Here is a 25,387-nt window from a genome sequence, read left to right as displayed (position 1 = left end):
GCTGTAAAAAATGACATAAAAAGAGAATCGTAATTGTATTTTCAAAAGGGAAACTGATTTCTGGTGACGGTTATAATTTTTTAAACCGTAAAATATTATTGAATGAAGACAGCTGGAGAGCCACGATTTTTTGGTCAAAGAGCCACATGTGAGAGCTATAGGTTCCCTACCACTGAGCTAAAGGCAAAGGAGTTTTTCAAATGGCCAAGATGGAAAAGATTTGCCCTATCAAAAAAAAAAGATACAATTTAATAATACAATAATATATTCATATTAAAAAATACTTTAGATATTTTAAATATTGTGTAAAAACAAGCAAGCTTTACTAGTATCCATACACTTTTTTCCTTAAACTTTCTTTCAAATAAAACAAATGAAAAAATGTTTTAAGTTTTAAAAACTATAATAAACTAAATCTATGCACAACAATCTGTCCAGGTTGGGGTTCTCAGTGGTAAATATGTGGACAACTTTTAAGCAAATGTTATAGTAAGGAAAATAATTAAACCATTATGATAAACAGAGTTAAAAATGACCTTTTTGAAAAGAAAGTTTAAAGTTTTATTGAGCTGGATTGTTGGTGATTGGATGGGTTTTGGCCAGATTGGGAAGCAATACACGAACAAAGGAAAATTTGAGACCTGTTTAAAAAGATTTACGACCTACAAGACAGCATTTCAGTAGATTTAAGACTTTAAGGCCTAAAACATTGATTTTGGGATTAAAGACTTTTTAGGACCCTGCAGAAACTCAGTATGATTAAATGGTATTGTTTTTAAATTGTTCCTACAATGATGACCATGTTTAATTGTTCAATTTCTGTATCTGAATACTGTCAGACCCTCTAGAAAACCATAAGGCACTGCTTATGTCACCTTTATCTCCGCTCTGTTGTATTTTTTAATATGCTTGTCATTTATTTTAAATTATGCAAATGCACTGCATAGAAGAAGACTTGATTATGAAAACCCATCTAAATGAGCGAAGTCTTTCCAAATAGAACTATTCAATGCATCTGGTGAAATTATATTCATATAGCAATATATAAATCGCAGAAGGGCTGCACGATTAATTAAAAAAAAAATACGATCTCGATTCGACCCTACACACCATCTTAATTCAGCTTTTCCACAATTTAGCCAATTAAATTTTCAAGGTCAGGAGAGAAGCGTAAAGGTGGACGCACAAGTCTTCCCATTGTTTTATATACGTTGCTCAGCAACATGAACACCTCCAAATGGTGTTAAAAGTGTCGCATACTGTATTCATAAGGCAGTGGTCACCAAACTTGTTCCTGGAGGGCCGGTGTCCTGCAGATTTTACCTCCAACTCTAATCAAACACACCTGAACAAGCTAATCAAGCTCTTACTTGGTATACTCAAAACATCCAGGCAGGTGTGTTGAGGCAAGTTGGAGCTAAATCCTGCAGGTACACCGACCCTCCAGGACCAGGATTGGTGACCCCTGTCATAGGGTATATCTCACCCCAAAATATAATTTCTGTTTTAAAGTGATGATGTATTCGCTGAGTAAATTTTCGTTTTTTGGTGAATTATCCCTTTAAGCGCTGCTCCTGTCTAATCTCAGTGGACTGAGAAACAAAAAACATTAAGAAAAAAGTTGAGTTTAGTGTTATATTGAGAGTTTTGAGTTACCTATAGCAATAGTAATGTCCCTGCGCAGGGCGAATCCCACCAGCCTCTGGGACTCTTTGGAGACGATGACAGGGAAGCCATTGTAGCTGGTTTCGGAGATGATGCCCTGCAGTTCAGCGAGAGTCATGTCGTCCTGCGTCAGAACTGCTAGTGGTGGGTCACTGCGCCGTGGACGCATCACTTCTCTGGCTAGCGTGGTGTGCGTGAACTCCTCTTTAGCGTCCAGGAAAGGGTATCCATTCAGGCGAATGTGGGCTTCGTAAATCCCCTCTCGACCGAACGCGTCGCCCACCCATTTACTGGTCATCACTGCCGCCATCAGCGGGACGATGTACTCCAGACCACCCGTCAACTCAAAAACAATGACCACCAGAGACACGGTCATACGAGTCACGCCACCTGCAGCACATACAACGCAGAGAAAACATCTGTTACATCTTCTAAATCAGAGCAAACTACATATATACAATTGAAATCAGAAAAAAGTAAATCAATAAACTAATTCGTAAGCAGGAGCACGAATTAGCCATTTTCGACATGGAGATGCAGTGACGAGAATTAACAATGCAGGAATCTTTCGAGGCCCTGCAATTGGAATGAGCACATCCCAAACCCATGGGCAAGAACCCATTAAAGGGCAAGTCTGCTGCCAGAAGTCACGGTAATTGCAGCTCCAATAGCGTATGCTAACGCTTCTGCAGTTAAAAAGCTTGCAGTTGGATCTCAGGGACTGGCCTGCGTGGACCGGCGTAAGGGGAGAAACCACCGGTCCAAGACAAGCAGGCCTCCATGTGGCCCCCGAATGCCCTGTTCAAAGCAGGGCCAGCACCCTGCCCCATTGAATACCCGATCTAGGAATAATGGAATAGGACCCCAGTTCTACTTCCTGTGCGTTTACGGAATCGATGATCGAGAGGGACGCCCGGGGGCATTCATATTGCACCGCCAGAGGTGAAATCCTTGGACCGACGCTAGACAGACCGGAGCGAAAGCGTTTGCCAAGAACGTTTTCATTAATGAAGAGTTCAGAGTTCTGATCCTGGGGCTCCTGGGGGAGTATAGTCGCAAACCTCAAACCTAAAGCAATTGAAGGGCACCACCAGGAGTAGAGCCTGGGGTTAAATTGGACTCCGGGAACCTCATCCCGCGCAGACACAGAAAGGATTGACAGATTGATAGCTCTTTCTCGATTCTGTGGGTGGTGGTGCATGGCCGTTCGTAGTTGGTGGAGCAATTTTGTATGGCTGATTTAAATAACGAATGAGACTCCGGCATGCTAAATGGTTGCACAGTTGACATCAGCAACTTCTTAGCGATTAACCACGCAAGACTGAAAATAACAGGTGACGTCCTTAGATGTCCGGGGCTGCACGTGCACCACCATGGACAGATTAACGTGTGCCTACCCTGCACTGGCAAGTGCCGCTAACCCGTTGAAGCCCCTTGTGATGGGAACTGGTGATAGAAACTGTTTCCCAGTGACAACAGGTCAAATTCATCAGCTTGTGTTGATTAAGTCCTTGTCCTTTGAACACACCACCCATCGCTACTACAGATTGAGCAGTTCAGGGAGGTGCTCTGGGATTGCCCAGGGAGCGGAGAGAAGAGGACCAAACTCAGTCATTTAGAGGAAGCAAAAGTCGTAACAAGGCTAAATGGAACAAGATGAATGAATGCGAAGGCATTTATGGTGTTCATCACTGATGTTCACAGTGTTTTGTTCTGATAGTATGCAGTGTGATGTAGAAGTGTATGTATAATACAGACACACATTAATATAAACGCACCCAGACATGCGGCGGCTCCCACCATGGCGTAGAGTCCCGGCGTGATGCAGTCAGCACCGACCTCACACCACTCTCTGAACACAAACCAGTCGTGATGATAATACGCCAGCTGCTCCACTGCAATGCCCACAATCCTGCCCGCAATCGCCCCGATGGCCATACTGGGGATGAAGAGACCCGACGGCACCTACAAACACACACATATTAACATGTAACATTAATTATTATTTAATTGCTTGTTTAATTATTAAGCAATTAAACCAGTTGTTTTGAAAAGACTAATATGTCATGTGCTAAGGTGAATAATATCACATCCCTGTATTTTGATTAGTAAGAAATACAAGGCTTATCCACAAAGCTTCACTATACTTGGGCACACATCCAAACAGAGAGTTTTGTATTACTGCTCCTCCACATACACTGGCTTTAGCAATATATCCACAGATTTATTAGAGTAAATGTTGTTTTAATGTCACAACTAAGCACATTCATCCATTTTTCTTGGGCTTCGTCCAGGGGTGGGCAATCTCGTTGCTGGAGGGCCGGTGTCCTGCACAGTTTAGCTTCAACCCTATTCAAACAGACCTCCCTATAGAGTTCAAGTGATCTTGAAGACACTGATTAGTTTGTTCAGGTGTGTTTGACTAGTGCTGGAACAAAACTCTGCAGGGACACCGGCCCTCGAGGATCAAGTTTGCCCATCCCTGGCTTAGTCTCTTATTTATTAGAGGTCGCCACAGTGCAATGAACCACCAACGATTCCAGCATGTTTTATACAACGGATGCCCTTCCGGCTGCAACCCAGTACTGAGAAACATATATTCAATTCAATACAAGCATATATTCAGCATAATTTTTACATTAAATTTAAAATTTTCCTCTCAAAAAAAAAAAAAAAAACTTGATGTAAAAGACATTTGTTAGGGGTGTAACGATTTATCGTAGTACAATTTATTGCAATGCAAAAATGTCACAATATGCATCGTGGCGTTATGACGATTTTATTACGATATGACGTCCGTTTTCTCTTATTAGTTGAGCTCATCATGCCCAACATGAAGACAGCCATCCATAAAAACCTCTCAGACAGATACACATAAGTTCAGGATTATTTTATAGAACTGCTGATTACCTGGAAATGTAGATTCTTTTATATATATATATATATATATATATATATATATATATAATATATATATATATATATATATAATTTTTTCTTTTTGCACACAAAAAACGCAAGTGACCAAGCAAAGCTTTAAGCTCTTACTGTTAAATTCAATTGAATTGAATCATTTCAATAATGTTTTATAAGTTTTTAAATTGTTTTATTTTCCAGAGACAGTCCTGTTTAATTTATTTTCTTAAAGAATCGCCACAGCGGAATGAACTGCCAACTCATCCAGCAAATTTTTTACGCAGCGGATGCCCTTCCAGCCGCAACCCATCTCTGGGAAACATCCACACACACATCCACACACACACTCATACACTACGAACAATTTAGCCTACCCAGTTCAACTGTTTGGACTGTGGGGGAAACCGGAGCACCCGGAGGAAACCCACGCGAAGGCAGGGAGAACATGCAAACTCCACACAGAAACGCCAACTGAGCCGAGGTTCGAACCAGCGACCTTCTTGCTGTGAGGCGACAGCACTACCTACTGCGCCACTGCCTCACCCTACCCGTCATAATTTAGAATTTAATTTGATTTGTTAAGCAAGATTTCTTTTCATTGGTGTGTTGGCCAATTTAAAGGCTAAGTGCATGTACCTAGGCCTATTTAGAGTGCTGAGATGTTACGATGTTACAGAGAACTTATTTTATTTCTTTGTTCCAACTTCCAAGTGGCCTATAGCCTACGTTTGTTACGAATAAATTATGTTAAAACATATAAATGATTGGTTCTTGAAAAAAAAAAAGGCAAGAGAGCTGTGTGCATGAGCACATTTGTATAATGTTGGGCTGTAAACGGGTTCGGGCTTTATAAAGCTGTCAATCAAAATGTACCTGTCGGGCTCTGGCCGAATTCTGTCGGGCTCTAATTTTTATGGCCCGATTACAACTCTAATCTGTGGGGTATTTTGAGCTGAAGTTTCTCACACACACACACACACACACACACACACACACACACACACACACACACACACACACACACACACACACACACACACACACACACACACACACACACACACACACACACACACACACACACACACACACTCTAGGGACATCAGAGACTTATTTTACATATTGTAAAAAGGGAGTAACAGGTGTTCTAACAGATTGTATTTGCAGTGGTGTTCATCTCTGTTCACCAAACGCCTGGAGACTATTTAATTATTACTATTTTTATCTTAATATAAACAGATGAGTGAGTCATGGTGCCTCAGTAGTTAGCACTGTCGCCTCACAGCAAGAAGGTCACTGGTTTGAGCCTCAGCTGAGTCAGTTGGCATTTCTGTGTGGAGTTCGTATGTTCTCCCTGTGTTTGCGTGGGTTTCCTCCGGGTGCTCCAGTTTAAAAATATGCACTATAGGTGGATTAGGTTAGCTAAATTGTCAGAAGTGTATGTGTGTGAATGGGAGTGTATGGGTGTTTCCCAGTGATGGGTTGCAGCTGGAAGGGCATGCACTGTGTAAAACATATACTGGATAAGTTGGTGGTTCATTCTGCTGTGGTGGCCCCTGATGAATAAAGGGACTAAGCCGAAAAGAAAATGAATGAATTAACAGCTGAACCATGTTGATGTGTTAGTGTGCTGTCCTGTGTGCTGCAGGTGTTTAGCGCACCTTGAGGCCGAAGGTGAAGATGGTCATGATGATCTTGAAGACGAGCGCGAGGCTGAGCTGCCACATGGCTGAATAGACCCCCGGTGTGGCGGCAGAGGCGGTGTCGGGGCCTGTGGGGTCGGCCTGGCTGCCGTTCATCAGACTGCGGTACTGGCAGAGCTGAGACGACTCCAGCGGCCCGCAGTCTGTGAACAGCTCCTTGATCAGCTCGCTGGTGTTCTGACGGGTGTACGGGTTCGGGAACGCCACAATCGCTGTGATCGCCGCCACCGTGATCACCTCCAGCACTGGGTACTTGCCTACACACACACACACACACACACACACACACACACACACACACACACACACACACACATTCACACACAGAGATATACGCATGCACAGACAGGCATACAGAAAGTCAGACACACACACAAAGACAGATACATACATGTGGGCGCACACAAACACACACACACACACACACACACACACACACACACACAGACAGACAGACAGACAGATAGACATACGTACATGCCCACACACACAGACAAGCACACACAAACATATAAACACACAGAGACAGAGACACACACACACACACACACACACACACACACACACACACACATTTTTAACAACAGCAACACAATTTGCAAAAAGAATACGTACATAAATGTTCATGCACCAAAATAAAAATGACAGATATTGAAATATTTAAATGCAGCCTGTAAATAAACAATGATTTTATATTTAATGTATTTAGGTTAATTATGTTAAATGTATTTTTACTATAAAAATATTGACAAAAAAAAATAATTATTCAATAAATCTACAGAAAAACTCAATTACTAAAACTTTAAAATTTTATTAAAAAACAAATAAAACTAAAATAATGGTCAAGAATTCTGCAAAATTATTAAAACTTTGATTAAAATATTAAAACTGACAAAACTTAAATAAAATAAAAAAGACTAAATAAAACAAACAAAAAATTATTTAATTAGAAACTAAAAACAAAACACCAAAAACTAACAACAAAATGGCTAAAGATTAGTTACAACATACTTTATAACTAAACAAAAAAAATATATTAAAAAAAGTGCCTAATATTATATATTAATTGATATTTGAGACTAGGGCTGGGCGATGAGGCAAAAATGCAATCTCAATAGTTATTTTCCATATTGAACAATATTGATATATATCAGACCCCCTAGTTTTTCACGATTATTTATGTGATTTTTTTGCAATAAAAATGACTGATTTTGTGGCGGTAATTCCCAGAAGTTTGAGGGCAATTTAATGCATTTACCATATTAGGTAGCCTACTATGTTAGGTGACTAATCTGTAACAATGACACAAATCATTAAATTAAAGTTTATTTATTTTGGTCCCTCGTCAAGACAAGATCTGAAACGGTAGGGATTAAGCCAAAGCAAAGTTGTAGTAAGCCTCCTTTCCACTGCACTGCAATAAGCCCCCTTGTGGCAATTGCATCGAATTTTCAGTTCTGACGTGCACCATGGGAGAGAAGCTGTTCTCGCAGTGTCTGAAATAAAGGAGTGCAAAAGCAATTCTCCGTGGTTGAATGAATGAAAGAATACTAGAAACTGATAGACCGCTACAAATATTGGAGTGAATGTGGAGACAACAAACAACATTATATTTTTGTTACTTTATTACTTACATTTATGAACAGATTTTTTTTAATAACAGCTTTTTTCTAATTAAAAAAATAACCAAATAAAGTCCTATTACTCATCTCGCGCACACAGACCTGCTTGAACAACCCTAGAATACATCACATCGGGTCGGGCGGTCGCATACGGTCTAGTCGCAGGAGTTCAAATATTTCAACTGATCCGCAGCTCAATTCAGATCCGAATTTTCCCCATACGGAGATGATCAGAACTCCACATCGCTCCCGGACTACTCTCCATTGGAAATGAATGACTTCCGGTCTGTCACTTGTCGTTTGTCGTGTGCAGTGGAAAGAAGGCTTTACTCTTATTTTTTTCCACGATCTAACTTTCTCTCAGATTTCACTACCGGGAGCATCTGACATCATGTCACACGCAGGACATGCGATAGGGCTTCCCCTACTGTAATACACCTAAAACACATATCTCACAGACAAAACACCAATCAAACACAGAAACTCTTCAATGGCATCATTACACTCCATGTAATGTAATGTAATGATTGTGAGGGCGCAGGTGAGACGTCAGTGTTTGAGACACTTAAATACATAATAAGTCACGTTAAACAATTAATTGCAAACTAAAATAAAAATAATTTGATTATATGGTTTTGGAATTTGATGTTTTATGAGATTTTTTTGCAATTATTTTGTGTTTATTTAAGGATTTTGCAGAATCGCAAAAATTTGCGACTTTTTGCTGATTTGCCGTTGGATTCAGCGATTGTGGAATCGCAGAAAACTAGGCAGTCTGAGATATTTTGATATATGTTGTTAATGCAGATTTAAGAGTATCCCAACATGACTGACACGAAATTAGAGAGTCAGTTAAATAACAACATATTTTCAGCCGATAAATAGTTGGTGGACGATAATTCGGTGCATCTCTAATATCAACACACTTTAGATTCGCATTGTTGCACATTTCTGCTGTTTGATTGTATCTTAGATCAATATAGAGTTGAAAAGTCGAGAGCTCATCATTGTTATTGACATAAATATTATCGAGATTCGATATAATATTGTTTATCGGCTCAGCCCCATTTCAGACAAATTTTATATATGAAAAATAAATAAATGAATACATGCTAACAACATACTAACAACTACATAAAAAAATGCATGTGTATTTAAATGTGCTGTACTCACCGAAGCGAGTGGACTTGCGTCGGCGGCACCAGGCGATGTTTGCCCGGATGAAGAACGCGCCCCATAATCCCCCGAAGACCCCCAGCAGGATGAAGGGGAAGAGCTCGAACAGGTACCAGGGCGTGTGATACTCCACATAGAACAGCACTAGGCGACTGTTACCGAACGGGTTGATGGAGCGCAGCACAAAAGCAGCCACCAGAGCAGCGAAGAACGAGCGCCACAGAGTCTTCAGAGGGAAGTAATAACTCACCTGAAACACACACACACACACACACACATTCAGGCCATCTTTCTGTGCGTCCACACTGCCAGAAGCCATTTCCAGTGGATAAAATGTTCATATGTTGTTGCCACACCATTAGGGAAACACCCCCCAGTGGGCAAAACATTACTGTCCCGCTGACCGCCACATCACAGGCTGTGAGATTTCTTTCTTTTTAGCCAAAAAGCCAGATAATTGTTGTACAATAGGGTTTAGCGTTACTAACCGACGAGGACAGAAATTCCTTTACAGAAAGATCAGTCAGAAAGGAGAAATTGATCGATTTGTGTTAAAGAGACGCATCATTGACCCATAACAATGCATGGTAGGGCAGCACAACACTTCTCACTCCTCTGCCCTCTAAAGGTGCTCTAGTGACAGACACTAGAGGTCATGGTCTTTAGCCTCCTTGTTAGAGCAACCGACTACCATTCAAAGAATCGCCGGTTCGATTCCAGCTCAGACCGGTTTTGGTGCAGTAGGACTAGTGGGTTACACACGGAGGTTCGTCCGGGATGGGAGTGAGGTTTAGGAGGATGAGTGTAACAGAGGCCAGCTAGTAAAGTGCTAGGCAGGTAAACCTCACTCATCTGACCTCTAAAGGTGCTCTAGCGACCGACACTAGAGGCCATGGTCTTTACCCTCTTTGTTAGAGCAGCCAACTCCCATAAAAAGAATCACCTGTTCGGTCCCAGCTCAAAGTGGATGGGTGCAGTAGGTCCAGTGGGTTACACATGGGGGCTCGTCTGGGAGCAGCCAACTCCCATACAAAGAATCACCGGTTTGAACCCAGCAGTAGGACCAGTAGGTTACACAATATTTAATTTTTCTGCTATAAATACTGCGATATGAACACGGTTTCACAAGATGGTTTGAATAACTCTATTTGATGTTTTTTGGGGAATCTTAAGAGTATTCAGGTACAGAAATTGAATAATCACAATGCAAAAATGCTTTTCTTTTTTTGTCTTATATTTAGTACCTATATCAAGAGAATCTTAGAGCAAGTACAGATATTTATTAGTTTTTACCATCAGAAAAAATGAGTGAAAATTAAGAGGTTCTCCTTAAAACGAGGATCTCCTTAAAACAAGCTAAATGATCTGTCAGTGGGGTGAGGGAAATCATCTTGATTTTGCTTTAAAATGTAGATATTTGGACTAGAAACAAGACAAGAATCTTAAGTAAGAAGATCATGTTTTAGCAAATATCATATAAATTCTATATAAATACAGTAATTAAATACAATTTTGCAGCTCCTGGTCAACTATAATTCAGACTCAACGTTACATATTTCTGCAATGTGCTAATTGCGGATGCGCACATTGAGATATCGATGCTGAAACGATATATTGAGCAGCCCTAATGTACAGTATAACTGTCATTGCGCTCATATGCATTTATACAGTTTCTGTTATTCTAATTTGCAAACAAAGTGCAATTAAAATAGAAATTAAAATAACAACTGATTATAAATGTTTCTTAGTCATTAAAATCTAACAAAAATACTGAATTTCAGAAAGTGTGTATTGAAGATAAATGCTAAATGCAGTCTCACCTCCTCCAGACTGAACAAAACTCCTCCAATCGGAGCCCCAAAAGCCACAGAAACACCAGCAGCCGACGCCGCCGACAGAACCTGACAAAGACACACAAACTCTCACCTCTGACACAAAAATACACATTTACTCGCTGAAACTACTTATTATATATTATATTATATATATTAAATCTTCTTTTGGTGTTCAACAGAAAAAAAGAAACAGGAAAAGGGCGAGTAAATTAGGACAGAAATGTAATTTTTGAGTGAACTGTTCTTTTAATGGCAAGATAAAATGTTTTATGAACACAAGCCCAGATGTGTGAAGTCCAACCTCTCGCTTCTTAGCCTCGTTCTTGCTGTATTTGGGGAAGAGATATGAGAAGATGTTCCCACAGCAGCAGGCCACGTGAACCAGCGGACCCTCCTTTCCCAGACTGAGGCCAGACGCCACAGCCAGAACCAGAGTGATGGTCTTGATCATCAGAGTCCACTTGCCCAGGTACCCGCGGATGATGAAGCCACTCAGGATGGTTTTAATCTGATGAGAAAGAGACAGAGAGAACGAGAGCTTGACTAAACTTAGCAAATGACCACAGAATAAGAAGGATAACCAACGACAATGTTAAATCGTCACGAAGCACCAAAACACGTGTTTTGAGCTGTTGACAGTCGTATATGTGTCCCACACTGCTAAAAACACTATTAGGACAAATATATCTCACTAAAAAGTGAAAATTGGTTGTTTTTGCATTATTTCGAGCAAATTCGTACTACCGGTTTGAAACGAATTTTTGAAGCTGCGTCAGGGCCATGAGATAATAGCGTGTATTCCAGCGTGCAGACTGGGCGACTGTACCTGGGTGTACCGTATTACGTCTCCGAGTGTGCTGCATTAATGCATGAGTAAAACTTGGTTCAAACCAATCAACGCGCTCTATTGTGCAACTTCATTAATATTCATTAATGTTACAGTGTAGATGGCGTCACGGCAGAGACGCCACATTGTGTTGGCAAAACAAGCGTGAAGTGTTGCTTTCCTAATTTGCTGAAGTGAAGTTTTGTTTTCATTTTCTCTCTAAAAGCGCAGGTGGAGTCACGCGTGGATTACAGTGTATGCGACGCGACGCGACAACAATAATTTATGTGTCTAAGGAACATTGTTTACCCGAGACCTTTTCTCTTCTGCAAATGGAGATCCGGATTCGCTTCTCTTCTCCTCTTAATAAAGACTAGTTGCTGTGGATTGTCCTGTCTCTACAGATTTGGTAAGTGAGTTACCAGCGCTCTTTGTTTATTCAGTTTGTTTGTATCGAACTAACTATTGCACAGAGTGTAAACATGTTAGCACCACAACCTAACTATTACCGTCGTGTAGGATTTTCACTGCATTTTGTGACCGGAATAACACACACGGCTTACCCGCCAAGTGCATCTAAGTTACAGAGAAATGCAGAGTTTATGTTTTTCTCTCATTCAAAGCTTTTATTGAGATATTAAAATTAAGCTTTGAAAATATGTCATCTTATTTAAGTAAGTCATCACCCTTAAAATATGGACGTTTTGGTAAAACAGACTATAAATGTGTAGTTATACTAAAATTAGACCACACGCGAATGTCTGTGCCTCAGTTTTATTTTTTTACTTTCACAAGCAGGGAAGAAGGCTTTTTTGTGGCACTGAATATGCTGTTTTTAAAGGGTCACGAAACACCAAAACACATTTTTTGAGCTGTTGACAGTCGTATATGTGTCCCACACTGCTAAAAACACTATTAGGACACCTATATTTCACTAAAAAGTGTAAATTGGTTGTTTTTGCGTTATTTCAAGCAAATTCGTACTTCCTGTTTGAAACGAATTTTTGAAGCTGCGTCACGGTCATGACATAATAGCGTGTATTCCAGCGTGCAGACTGGGCGTCTGTGCCAGAGTGTGCCTTATTACGTCTTACAGTGTGATGCATTAATGCATGAGTAAGGCTTGGTTCAAACCAATCAGCGCGCTCTATTGTGCAACTTCATTAATATTCATTAGTGTCACCGTCTTTACACCACAGAGACGCCACGTTGTGTTGGCAAAACAAGCGTGAAGTGTTGCTTTTACAGTTTGCTGCCATTAAGTTTCGTTTTCATTTTCTCTCTGTGAGAGCTTATCTGGATCACGTGTGGATTACAGTGTACGCGACGCTCGACAACAATAATTTACGTGTCTAAGGGGGATTATTGTTTACCTGAGAGCTGTTCTCATCTGCAAACGCTGAAATCCGGATTCCGGATGTAGTCTTCTCTTCATAAAGACGCGGCTCTAGTTGCTGGTGATTGTCCTGTCTCTACAGATTTGGTAAGTGAGCGACCAGTGCTCTTTGTATATTCAGTTTGTTCGTATCAAATAAGTTAACTATTGCATTGAGTGCAAACATGTTAGCACCGCATTTTGTGACCGGAATAACACACGCGGCTTTCGGACGCTACCTGCCGTGTGCATCTAAGTTTCCGGGAAATGCGGAGTTTTTTTTCTGTCATTCGCCGTGCGGTATCAAACATTGCATGAAAAATACACGCTTAGAGCAGTTCCTCGAATCAAATATCTCATTTGTCGCGAGGGGCATGAATGAATTCCCTGAATGAAAGAGCCGAACTGCAGTTAAAGTCCAACATTTAATAATTTGGCAAATAATTCGACTACAGATGTCCATGTAGGTTAAACACCATCCCTTTCTCTTGTGTATTTTGACTGAAACTCGCGCGTGCCCAAATAGACACTCCCACACCCTCCCACTTTAGTTTCTCCGACACTCCCCCCTAAACAGAGCTGGACACCCCCACTTTTCTGACTTTTTCCAAAGAAGAGGTGTGAAAACACCCTGCTGAAACGAGGGGGTTTCATGGCCCTTTAAAGACAAATAGAAGGTCTGTTTTTGACAGCAGAAAGGTAAGTTTTTGTTAGCAGGAAGTTGTTAGGCAACAGAGGCATGCGTATTCAAAGTACAAAATAAATCAAAAGCAACCACATTGATTTTGTTGGCTCACATTGCTGTTTTGTGGTGAACAATTTATCTGTGCATGCCATAAAAAATGTTTGCCCTTGTAATCTAAAACTAAAATCTAAAAAACGCACTTCCTGTTTGTTTAGGCTGAGCTGACATAACCACGCTCACCCAGCTGTTAGTTTTGACAACAAACAGAAATGGTGAAACAAACAACAAACAGAAAGGTTGCAGCTTCTGGCTTTAAAGTCACAGGGAAAAACAGCAGATACTGAAATGCATCAGGTGATTTTGAACTCTATGTGTAACTCTATGTGTTGTATGCAATGCAATTCATAAATTCAAAACACTTTTCATAAATACGCAATCCAATTCGTAAAATTCAAAACACAATTCATAAATATGCAATCCAATTCGTAAATTTAAAATGTAAATCATAAATACACAAATCCAATTCGTAAATTCAAATCACTATTCATAAATACGCAAATGCAATTCGTAAAATTCAAAACACAATTTATAAATACGCAATCCAATTCGTACATTTTGAACGCAAATTTTAAATACATAAATCCAATTCGTAAATTCAAAACACTATTCATAAATATGCAATCCAATTCGTAATTTCTAATCGCAAATCATAAATACAAAAAAACTATTCGTAAATTCAAAAATTGATTCATAAATGGACACATCCCATTCATTTGAGGAAATATATATCCTTTTTAACTGGGAATTTACATACTATCTTTTGAATTTACGAATTAGATTTTGTAAATGTGAATTGTGCTGTGCATGAATGAGTTTTACTTTTGCAAACGTATCATTTTTGACACCGATCTGGCTCCATATTAACGTCACTGCCGAAAACCCAAACACTGAAGAGCCACAAGTCTCATGAATTTGACATTGATGATTTTCTGAATTTCACACACATCTCAGATCATGACTGTGAAAGCTGCTTCTCTTTGTTCGACAGAACTAATCTGCTCTGCTTTTTTGTAAAACTTGTATAACACTTCTAGTTACCATAGAAACAGCGACTAAATCAGAGCTAAAGCTGTTTCACGTTAGGCTGCCAGTAGAAAGTCACATGAGCTCTGGAGAACATGCAGTAATGCAGAAACCCTCATAGATAGGTTACTTAGATTTGTTTTGCAGTCTAGAGTCCTCACTCATGACACAGTGCCACATAATTTATATATAGTAATAACAAACAAACGGACACCATAGAGACATCAAATATTAGACGCACAAAAACACAAGTCTCAAATTGTCCAGTATAATACAGTTGAAGTTATTTGCCCTCTTGAATTAATAGCCCCTGGTATATTTATTTCCACAATTTCAATTTCACAATTTCTTAAGACCACAATGGAGAGATTTTTTATCAAGATTAAGATTTTGTTTGTAATTTTAAAGCATTTTTAATAAGATTATAATATTATTTATTATAATATATACAGTTAAAGTCAGAATTTTTAGCCTGAATTATAAGAAGAAAAAAAAACTAACACATTTCGAAGCATAACAGTTTTAATAACTCATTTCTAGGCCCACTTGGAATCTGTGCGCGCAGATTTCCGCAGATTTTTAGCCCATCATTAATTCTGTTTATTCACTTGAGTAAATGTGTTTAATTGAATCTTTGATCAGTTCTTAAATTAATTTCAGTAATATTATTGACTCTGTTCAGATGAAAATGTTCATCTGATTAATGTACAATACAATTTGTACGGTAGTATTTTCTGTCTTTTAGTAGAGATATTACATGAGAGACTTGCTTTGTTTACCAAATATAGTGAATCTAATTAAATTTGTATTTTAAACATTAAATAAAAGTTCAAAAGATATTATTTTTTATCTTACATATTAAGGTTTTAGTTATGATACTCCCGAAATAATTCTGCAGAAACCCGCAGATTTTTACCAAAATTCTCAGCAGAAATAGCAAAAAAGTCCGCAGATTTCGTCTGGCTCTACTCATTTCTAATAACCGGTGTATAATATTCGACTAGATATTTTACAAGATTTGTTTGAGTGAGGTGAATGAGTAAGTGAGATGAGTAAGTGAGAAAGTGGATGTGTGGCATGAGGATACTGCTGAATGCGTGAGAGTTGGCAGCCCTTGTAAATAGCATTAATCAATTTTACTTTTGTGAACTGTTTTTGTTTTTAATGGACTGTTGGTTGTAGCAATTGGGTAGCTTTACATGGACAAAGGGAAATTAAGGCCTGTTAAGCGCAGATTGCCAGAAGTCCGACTATCAAGTCTAAAGACTGATTTAAATCGTGTTCAGAATAAAAGCAAGGGCACACCATAGAAGGAATATTTTCCGTATTAAAAGGAGTTTTTGTCCCAACCAAAACCTAAAATTTATATTTTAGAAACAGCTTCTATTTCTCACAGGTGAACAACAGTAAACTGACAATGATCACCTCAGGTACACCTCATATGCTTTATTCTATGCTAGATTGAACACCATTTTACATCACATTTATTGGTTGCAATTTATTGGGTTGCAATGTAACCTGCTCACCTAAATTTTACGTAATATTTATATTATTTGCTAATTAATAACATCATGTGGAACTGAATCTGCATCTCATTTTGAAGGCTGTTAATGTCCACCAGAAGTTGCATTTCGGTCACAGGTGCGTGCTCTGAGAGCCTTCCTGAATCAATCAATCAATCAAATGCGCTGTTTTCCACCAAGGCAACCTGGGGTGCTGAAATATAATTGGCTAAACTGACATTGGGCGGGTTAAAGGACCAAAACAAAGACAGTTGTTCCAGCACGTAACACATTCTCAAAAGCAGAATATGTGACTCCAGCATTGTTTTTCAGATAAACAAGCATGTTCACTGAGCATGCTTCTGAAATATCTGCAAATATATTATAGTGTTTTTATGCCTTAGAAGAGTCAAAAACTTACAGCACCTGGCCAGTTTCCACTGAGTGGTCAGTACGGTATGGTTTGTTACGCTTTTATGTCCATTTCCACTGTTCAAACATACCTTAAAAGCGAACCGTACCACTATTTGGTTACCCTTTGAGAAGGGTGAACAGCAGGACTAAAGGGTACCAAAAGGCAGTCCTAGACATGCAGCTGATTTACAAAGATACTTCACTCGCAGAAGAAAGAGACTGATCAAAGGAACCACCATCTTTAAAAACAGCCTCCTTTGTGTTCAATTAATCAGTAAAAGGAAACCTAAACAGGTTAAGAGCAAGCTGAGGATGAGTAAATGATGACAGTTTTTATTTTGGGGTGAACTATCCCTTTAATAACGACTGGCCAATCTGATTTCCTACTGAAGAATCTCACTGAATGTCAAATGTGAGGTAAAAGCAGTTGCGTATTGTGTTTGATGGATGTGCAGGAGTACCTCAGGTATTCCAGAGCCGCAGGCATACGGTGCAAACACCTTCACCAGAGACACGGCCAGAAAAGCGAAAGACAAAGCCCAGAAGGTGAACATGAAGTAGTTCATGATGTACGAGCCGGGACCCTGAAGCAGACACAGGACAGACATCAAAACACACAAAAAACATCATCAACTGATTGGTCTTCACTAGATTGGGGTCATGTGGATGTTCAACATCCTATAAACTTGATAACAATACTTTTTGGACATATCATTCAGTCCAAATGTACACATTAAGCTGAAAAGCTGAATCTGTAATTCTCTCATCTCCTCAGTTTGTATATTCTTCTTCTTCTTTATTAAGCAGATGTACAATGGAAGACAGTTATGTAAACAACCATAACATCAGCATTATCCCAGCCCAAATCACCCCCACAAACAAAAATCAAGAAGAAATTAGGTTCATCATTGAAAGCATTAATAAAAAAGTAATAATAAAGTTAAGGGGCTGTTGCTCCATCTACAAACTCAAAACACAAACACACTGCACCTTTAGCCTTATAGATTCAGGTGTAAAGTTGAAGTAATTTGTTAGATTTTTCATAGTTTTTAGTGTACTGAGGCCAGTTTCTCCAACAGTGGTTCATTGAAATGTGTAGACTGACCTGTTCCTGACCCAGGATCAGCTCGGCCCATGTCTTCCACTGAGGACACTTGTCTCTCTCGGCGAAGGTGGTCTTGTTGGAGCCCCAGCAGCACTGCTCGTGATTGAACCACATGGCACTAAGACACACGCCCTCCTTCAGGTCGTTCATCCAGTCGGCGGCGATGTCGATCCCGCCAGCTAACGCTCCTGAAGGACAACACACACACATCAGGAGCTATTACAGAGGAGTAGGTGAAGTTCATGATGCACTAATAAAGCAGCATGAACCATCCTGTGACTGAGGAACATCAGCTGTACTTGCATGCACCCAGCCAGCCTTAACGCCCCATTCACACGGTGCGTCAGTGTCAACGCTTCCCATTCACTTTGAATTGGTGACGTCAGGCGTTGCCGAACTGCACTGTGGATCCGTCGGCGCCGCTTCAGAGGTGTTGCTCACTGCAGAAGTTGGGACTAGCTCAACTTTTCAAGCGCCAACAGAAGCGTCAGCCAATCAGATCGCTGTATGCAAATACACCAGCTAGACAGTGGCCTATCGCTAACTGAATTTTATTGGCTGACACTTCTATGACGATCGCTTCAGCCCCAACTTCAGACACGCCTTCAGTCCAGCGTTGACGCTGAAGCCCCGTGTGAATGGGGCGTAAGGAATCATGATAAGACTGGAAAGCTTTGATGTGAACAATTCCATCCAGTGAAGATATTCAGATTACATGTAATGTACAGGTAAAAAAAATATGCTAAGATGCTAGGATCTTAAATTTGTTTTCTTGGTCTCCAATAACATCCTTACAAAAGTAAAATAAAAATAAAAACTTTAATTTTCCATTGTAGAAAAATCAGCTCTTTTCCAAACGTGGTCCTGGAGGGCCGGTGTCCTGCATATTTTAGTTCCAGCCCCAATTAAACACACCTGAACCAGCTAATCAAGCTCTCTCTATGTATACTGGAAAATTCTAGGGAGCTGTGTTGAAGTAAGTTGGAGCTAAACTATGCAGGACACCGGCCCTCCAGTTTGGTCACCCCTGATTTAAGCTAATTTGGTCTCTTTTAACAGCCTTTCAAACAGCCCACTCTGCTCTGATTGGTTAGATGGACCTAATGCACACTAATTGGTCAAATGGATCTGCTGTGCACTGATCAGTCAAACTGACCTACTGCGCTCTGATTGGTCAGATGGACCTACTGCGCTTTGATTGGTCAGACAGACCTACTGCGCTCTGATTGGTCAGATGGACCTACTGCGCTTTGAATGGTCAGACAGACCTACTGCGCTTTGATTGGTCAGAAAGACATACTGTGTGCTGATTGATTTCTGCAACTACTACCCTCTGATTGGTCAGATAGATCTACTGCGCACTGTTTGGTCAAATAGATGTACTATGCACTAATTGATTAGACGAACCTACTGCGCTCTGATTTCTGAGATGGACCTAATGTGCACTGAGTGGTCAGATGGACCTACTGCATGTTGATTGGTCAGATGGTCATACTGTGTGCTGATTGGTTTATAGAACTACTGCCCTCTGATTGGTCAGGTGGATCATACTGCACTCTCTGAATGGTCAGATGGTCCTAGTGCACTCTAAATGGTCAGATGGTTGTAATGTGCACTGAGTTGTCAGATCAACCTACTGTGCTCTGGTTAGACAGATAGACTTAGTCTACTTTGATTGGACAGATGGACATACTGTGCTCTGATTGGACAGATAGACTTAGTCTACTTTGATTGGACAGATGGACATACTGTGCTCTGATTGGACAGATAGACTTAGTCTACTTTGATTAGACAGATGGACATACTGTGCTCTGATTGGACAGATGGACATACTGTGCTCTGATTGGACAGATAGACTTGGTCTACTTTGATTGGACAGATGGACATACTGTGCTCTGATTAGACAGATAGACTTAGTCTACTTTGATTAGACAGATGGACATACTGTGCTCTGATTGGACAGATAGACTTAGTCTACTTTGATTAGACAGATGGACATACTGTGCTCTGATTGGACAGATGGACATACTGTGCTCTGATTGGACAGATAGACTTGGTCTACTTTGATTGGACAGATGGACATACTGTGCTCTGATTGGACAGATAGACTTAGTCTACTTTGATTAGACAGATGGACATACTGTGCTCTGATTGGACAGATAGACTTAGTCTACTTTGATTAGACAGATGGACATACTGTGCTCTGATTGGACAGATAGACTTAGTCTACTTTGATTGGACAGATGGACATACTGTGCTCTGATTGGACAGATAGACTTAGTCTACTTTGATTAGACAGATGGACATACTGTGCTCTGATTGGACAGATAGACTTAGTCTACTTTGATTGGACAGATGGACATACTGTGCTCTGATTGGACAGATAGACTTAGTCTACTTTGATTAGACAGATGGACATACTGTGCTCTGATTGGACAGATGGACATACTGTGCTCTGATTGGACAGATAGACTTGGTCTACTTTGATTGGACAGATGGACATACTGTGCTCTGATTGGACAGATAGACTTAGTCTACTTTGATTAGACAGATGGACATACTGTGCTCTGATTGGACAGATAGACTTAGTCTACTTTGATTAGTCAGATGGACATACTGTGCTCTGATTGGACAGATAGACTTAGTCTACTTTGATTGGACAGATGGACATACTGTGCTCTGATTGGACAGATAGACTTAGTCTACTTTGATTAGACAGATGGACATACTGTGCTCTGATTGGACAGATAGACTTAGTCTACTTTGATTGGACAGATGGACATACTGTGCTCTGATTGGACAGATAGACTTAGTCTACTTTGATTGGACAGATGGACATACTGTGCTCTGATTGGACAGATAGACTTAGTCTACTTTGATTAGACAGATGGACATACTGTGCTCTGATTGGACAGATAGACTTAGTCTACTTTGATTGGACAGATGGACATACTGTGCTCTGATTGGACAGATAGACTTAGTCTACTTTGATTAGACAGATGGACATACTGTGCTCTGATTGGACAGATGGACATACTGTGCTCTGATTGGACAGATGGACATACTGTGCTCTGATTGGACAGATAGACTTGGTCTACTTTGATTGGACAGATGGACATACTGTGCTCTGATTGGACAGATAGACTTAGTCTACTTTGATTAGACAGATGGACATACTGTGCTCTGATTGGACAGATAGACTTAGTCTACTTTGATTAGACAGATGGACATACTGTGCTCTGATTGGACAGATAGACTTAGTCTACTTTGATTGGACAGATGGACATACTGTGCTCTGATTGGACAGATAGACTTAGTCTACTTTGATTAGACAGATGGACATACTGTGCTCTGATTGGACAGATAGACTTAGTCTACTTTGATTGGACAGATGGACATACTGTGCTCTGATTGGACAGATAGACTTAGTCTACTTTGATTAGACAGATGGACATACTGTGCTCTGATTGGACAGATGGACATACTGTGCTCTGATTGGACAGATGGACATACTGTGCTCTGATTGGACAGATAGACTTAGTTTACTTTGATTGGACAGATGGACATACTGTGCAGTAATTAGTCAGATGGACATACTGTGCTCTGATTGGACAGATGGACATACTGTGCTCTAATTGGTCAGATGGACATACAGTGCACTGATTGATCAGGTGGCCCAGTTTGTTGTATTTGGTCAGCCAGTTATAGTCCATTATAATATTAGCATTTCCGCTCCTCTGAGCGCTTAACACACTCCTACAAACAGTAAAGATGACATGGGGTTTACTGCTTTATTTCGAGCTCGTGTCCTCAACTTTAAAAGAATTTGCTTGCACACCAAAAAAACAACAACAACACACACTATTTCTTCTAACCTACAGCTGCAGTGTCTGAGGGTCAAAGTGTGTGTTGTTTGAGGTCAGCCAATGTAGACCATAGACTGGCATTGTGCAAGTGTGTTAGCACAACATTTTTAACAAACATTTAAGATCTTGGAGAAGGTTAAAGGAATCAACTTTGACCCAACGCCTGACAAATGGCTAAAAACGCCAGAGCTAGTGCTCAGGGAGAATTAAGAAACAAGCTGAGTTCAGCAGAATGCTTTCAGAAGATTAAACCTGGACTATTGGATTAATGGTGTGTGTGTTTGGGTTTTAAGTGTGTTTGCTTTGTTTGAGTATGTATGTGTGTGTGTGTACTTGTTTGAGTGTGTGTGAGAGTATGTGTGAACTGTGTATTGGTATGAGTTTGAGAATTTGTTTTTGAGTATGTGTGTTTGAGTGTGAGTGTGTGCATGTATTTGAGTATATGCGAGTGTGTGTGTGGGGCCATATCAGAAGCAGTTTTTAACTCTATAAAATACATTAAGCCTATGGCAGGGGTGTTTTAACTCCAACTTGCCTCAACACACTTGCAAGGATGTTTCTAGAAAGCCTAGTAAGAGCTTGATTAGCTACCCCATTGGGGTTGGAACTAAACTTTGGAGGACACCGGCCCTCCAAGACCGAGTTTGGACATGCCTGGCCTATGGAGTGTCCCTGTAAACCATGTATGCAAGTAAGTATGTGTTTTGTGTGTCAATGCATGTGTGCGTGTGAGCGCATGAGTGTACCTGGTATTCGTCATTACAAGGACCAGATGTCCCCACAAGTAGAGCAATAGCAGTAGTTTGACATCATGGGGACCATATTTTTGTCTCTATATGGAAAAGCGCTCACAAATCACAGAATGAAGTAATCGGAAAATGTAAAAATGCAGATTGTTGTTTTCTGAGGGTTGGGTTTAAGGGTCGGGTTGGTAGAAGAGGACAGAATATACCGTCTGTACAGTGTACAGATCATTATGTTTCAGAGAAGACCCCATAAAGCATGAAAGCTCAACATGCATGTTTGTGTATACATGTTTGCATTTGTATGATTGAATGTGTGTGTGAAATATATATATATATATATATATATATATATATATATATATATATATATATATATATATATATATGAATTCACATTTGTGAATGAATGAGAGAGTGTGTGTGTGTTTACCTGATGCGAGTCCTGTCAGTGTGACCACCAGCCAGCCGGACCAGGCGTCGTAGAGACTCTTGGTGAATTCCCATGCTGACTCCTTCTTTTTGCTGTTTATCTACACGGGGAAATAAAACAGAGGTAAATACACACGATGTCCAGAGCAGCTGATCCAGAAGCTGGAGTTCTTATGAAACAAAATCCCTTTTTGCGGTCTAAATCAGCTACAGGTCCAGCAGGAACATCATTTGACTGAAACCACGTCTATTCAAATGTGCTCATGCTTCAGTGTTGCTGCTGAAGACAAAGAGAAACCTGAACGCTGCACCAGGAAACCAAACAAACACTGCCATTATACTATAGAACAGCTGGAGGATAAGACCAATTAAAGTCAGAATCATTAACCCCCTTTGATTTTTTTTTTTCCTTTTTTAAAATATTTCCCAAATGATGTTGAACAGAGCAAGGAAATTTTCACAGTATGTCTGATAATATTTTTTCTTCTGGAGAAAGTCTTATTTTTTATTTCGGCTAGAATAAAAGCAGTTTTTAATTTTTTTAAATCTATTTTAATGTCAAAATTATTAGCCTCTTCAAGCTAATTTTTATTTGATTGTCTACAGAATAAACTATTGTTATACAATAACTTGCCTAATTACCCTAACCTAACCTAATTAACCTAGTTAAACCTTTAAATGTCACCTTAAGATGTATAGAAGTGTCCTGAAAAATATCTAGTCAAATATTATTTGCTGTCATCATGGCAAAGAGAAAATAAATCAGTTATTAGAAATGGATTATTAAAACTATTATGATTAGAAATGTGTTGAAAAAAAACTGCTCTCCATTAAACAGAAATAAAGAGGGGGGCAAGTAATTCTGACTTCTACTATACGTCATCTCATAGCCTGATGACCATATATAGTACCGATTTTAAAAGTCAGAAAAGTTCATTACGGGCTCTATTTTAATGATGTAGGCACAAAGTCCAAAGCGAATGCTGCAAAAGCATTAAGGGCGTCCGAATCCACTTATCCGCTATTTTATGGATAGAAAAATGTGTTCTGCACAGCGACGCATGGTCTAACAGTGTTGTGCTTATTCTCTTAATGAGTTATGGGTGTGTTTTGAGCAAAACATGCATTAAACCATGCAGAGTCTCATCACCCATTCCCTTTAAGAGTCAGTTCACGCCATGGCACATTTGCTATTTATTTGTAAGTGGAAAAACCAAACGACTCACTAGAGAAAAAAACAGTTAAACAGAGCATCTGCAGCGCGAGGATAAAGAACAAGCCTCCTCCATTTGGCCTTTTTACTTTTACTTTTTACTTTGCTCCTTTACTTTCGTGGATAAGGAAGCGGTGTTGTACGCACTCCACTGGAAATATCCATTAGTCGACATATTTAATTTAGTTTGTTAGGCGCAAAGATTTGTTTCTTTAAACTATTTCTAAATTCAGTTCTAATTTCCAGCGATGACAGCCAGAATCACAAATGATCTAAGTCTAATAAAAGTATGGTAGCGGTAAAGTGATTATCTGGCAATATCTGAGAATAGCTTGGCTATATCCATATTAGACACAACAGGACTATATGTAAACTCCAATGCCATGACAAGATGTGGATTTTTTTTCTTTTCTTTTTGTTGCCATTATTCATTTTTATTTAAATTCAAGTGGTTCACAACAAAAAACTCACGCACAAAGTGAGCATGATGAACAGCTTTCTCAGTACACGTGCCTCTAAAAAGACTAAATTAATCCACATCAACATTCTTGGGATAACCAATTTAACAGGAGGATCTCTAGAGAGTAAAAGCACGTAAAGAAGAGAAAACAAGGCACAAATTTGAGTGTGCATCATCTGACGGAGCGAGAGCAGATCATTCGCACGTGAGCAGCCCAGCCAATGTTTTGAGTGCGCGTGAGAAGCTTTGCGTAAGCAGTGTATATTTGAGAGCTCGCGAGCAGTTTTTTTCATGAACAAAGAAAATCGGTGCATGAGGAAAGAGGTTTGCTAGCTCCTATAACATTACTTGAATGCGCTCTCGAAATACTGACTGACGCTCTGAAACATGACGCTCTGACAAAGTTTGCTCTGAAATACTGTAATACTGACAACATTTGTCAGTGAAATAACGGCATATGCACATATATCCATCTTGCGAATTTACTGTTGTCTGCCATTTTCATCTATTTGCCGTTTTTCCGCAGCACGTTACTGCGAACTGGGCTGAGCCAAGCTCAGAGGCTGAAATCATTCCGCGTTCAAAGTGAAAAGTTTCAATAGCCAGAGGGAGATTAATGACGACACAAGCCTATATTCACTAACCACGAACAGGAAATAGAACTTACTTGCGTTATTTTTTATTTGTTAATGTCTTGCGGGCGAAAAGTTTGTTGTAACGCAAACATTACTCAACATGTACCGAGTAAATATTAGTGTTAGTAATG

At 39.8% G+C, this 25,387-nt stretch overlaps 2 protein-coding genes, 1 long non-coding RNA gene and 1 pseudogene across 15 annotated transcripts in view; 2 read left to right on the top strand and 2 right to left on the bottom strand.

The window, feature by feature from the left end:
• actn3b (actinin alpha 3b) overlaps window positions 1-25,387 on the bottom strand; it is a 701,279-nt gene that overhangs the window by 131,362 nt on the left and 544,530 nt on the right. The window lies entirely within an intron of this gene.
• clcn3 (Cl-/H+ antiporter 3) overlaps window positions 1-25,387 on the bottom strand; it is a 113,064-nt gene that overhangs the window by 22,703 nt on the left and 64,974 nt on the right. For all 13 annotated transcript variants that reach the window (XR_015495165.1, XR_015495166.1, XM_087260257.1 and 10 more), the window contains 9 exons: window positions 22,950-23,049; window positions 17,908-18,095; window positions 17,264-17,386; window positions 11,219-11,425; window positions 10,903-10,983; window positions 9,080-9,332; window positions 6,243-6,541; window positions 3,444-3,630; window positions 1,657-2,055 (listed from right to left, as the gene is read on the bottom strand). Coding sequence is in view for 11 of the 13 variants with exons in the window: in XM_087260257.1 (XP_087116383.1) it covers window positions 1,657-2,055; window positions 3,444-3,630; window positions 6,243-6,541; window positions 9,080-9,332; window positions 10,903-10,983; window positions 11,219-11,425; window positions 17,264-17,386; window positions 17,908-18,095; window positions 22,950-23,049 (1,837 nt within the window). In the remaining 2 variants the exon portion in view is untranslated. The remainder of the gene's footprint in view (window positions 1-1,656; window positions 2,056-3,443; window positions 3,631-6,242; window positions 6,542-9,079; window positions 9,333-10,902; window positions 10,984-11,218; window positions 11,426-17,263; window positions 17,387-17,907; window positions 18,096-22,949; window positions 23,050-25,387) is intronic.
• On the top strand, window positions 2,137-3,322 carry LOC147835895 (18S ribosomal RNA; annotated as a pseudogene).
• LOC147843015 (uncharacterized) lies at window positions 11,085-15,102 on the top strand. Its single transcript, XR_015495386.1, has 3 exons — window positions 11,085-11,564; window positions 12,331-12,585; window positions 13,785-15,102. It is a non-coding gene; the product is annotated as an uncharacterized LOC147843015 (long non-coding RNA).

This window comes from Danio rerio, chromosome 7, assembly GCF_052040795.2.
Source record: "Danio rerio strain M-AB ecotype USA chromosome 7, GRCz13ab, whole genome shotgun sequence".
NCBI lineage: Eukaryota > Metazoa > Chordata > Actinopteri > Cypriniformes > Danionidae > Danio > Danio rerio.
Note: the sequence above shows the minus strand (reverse complement) of the source record. Positions and strands in the feature narration are given on the sequence as shown.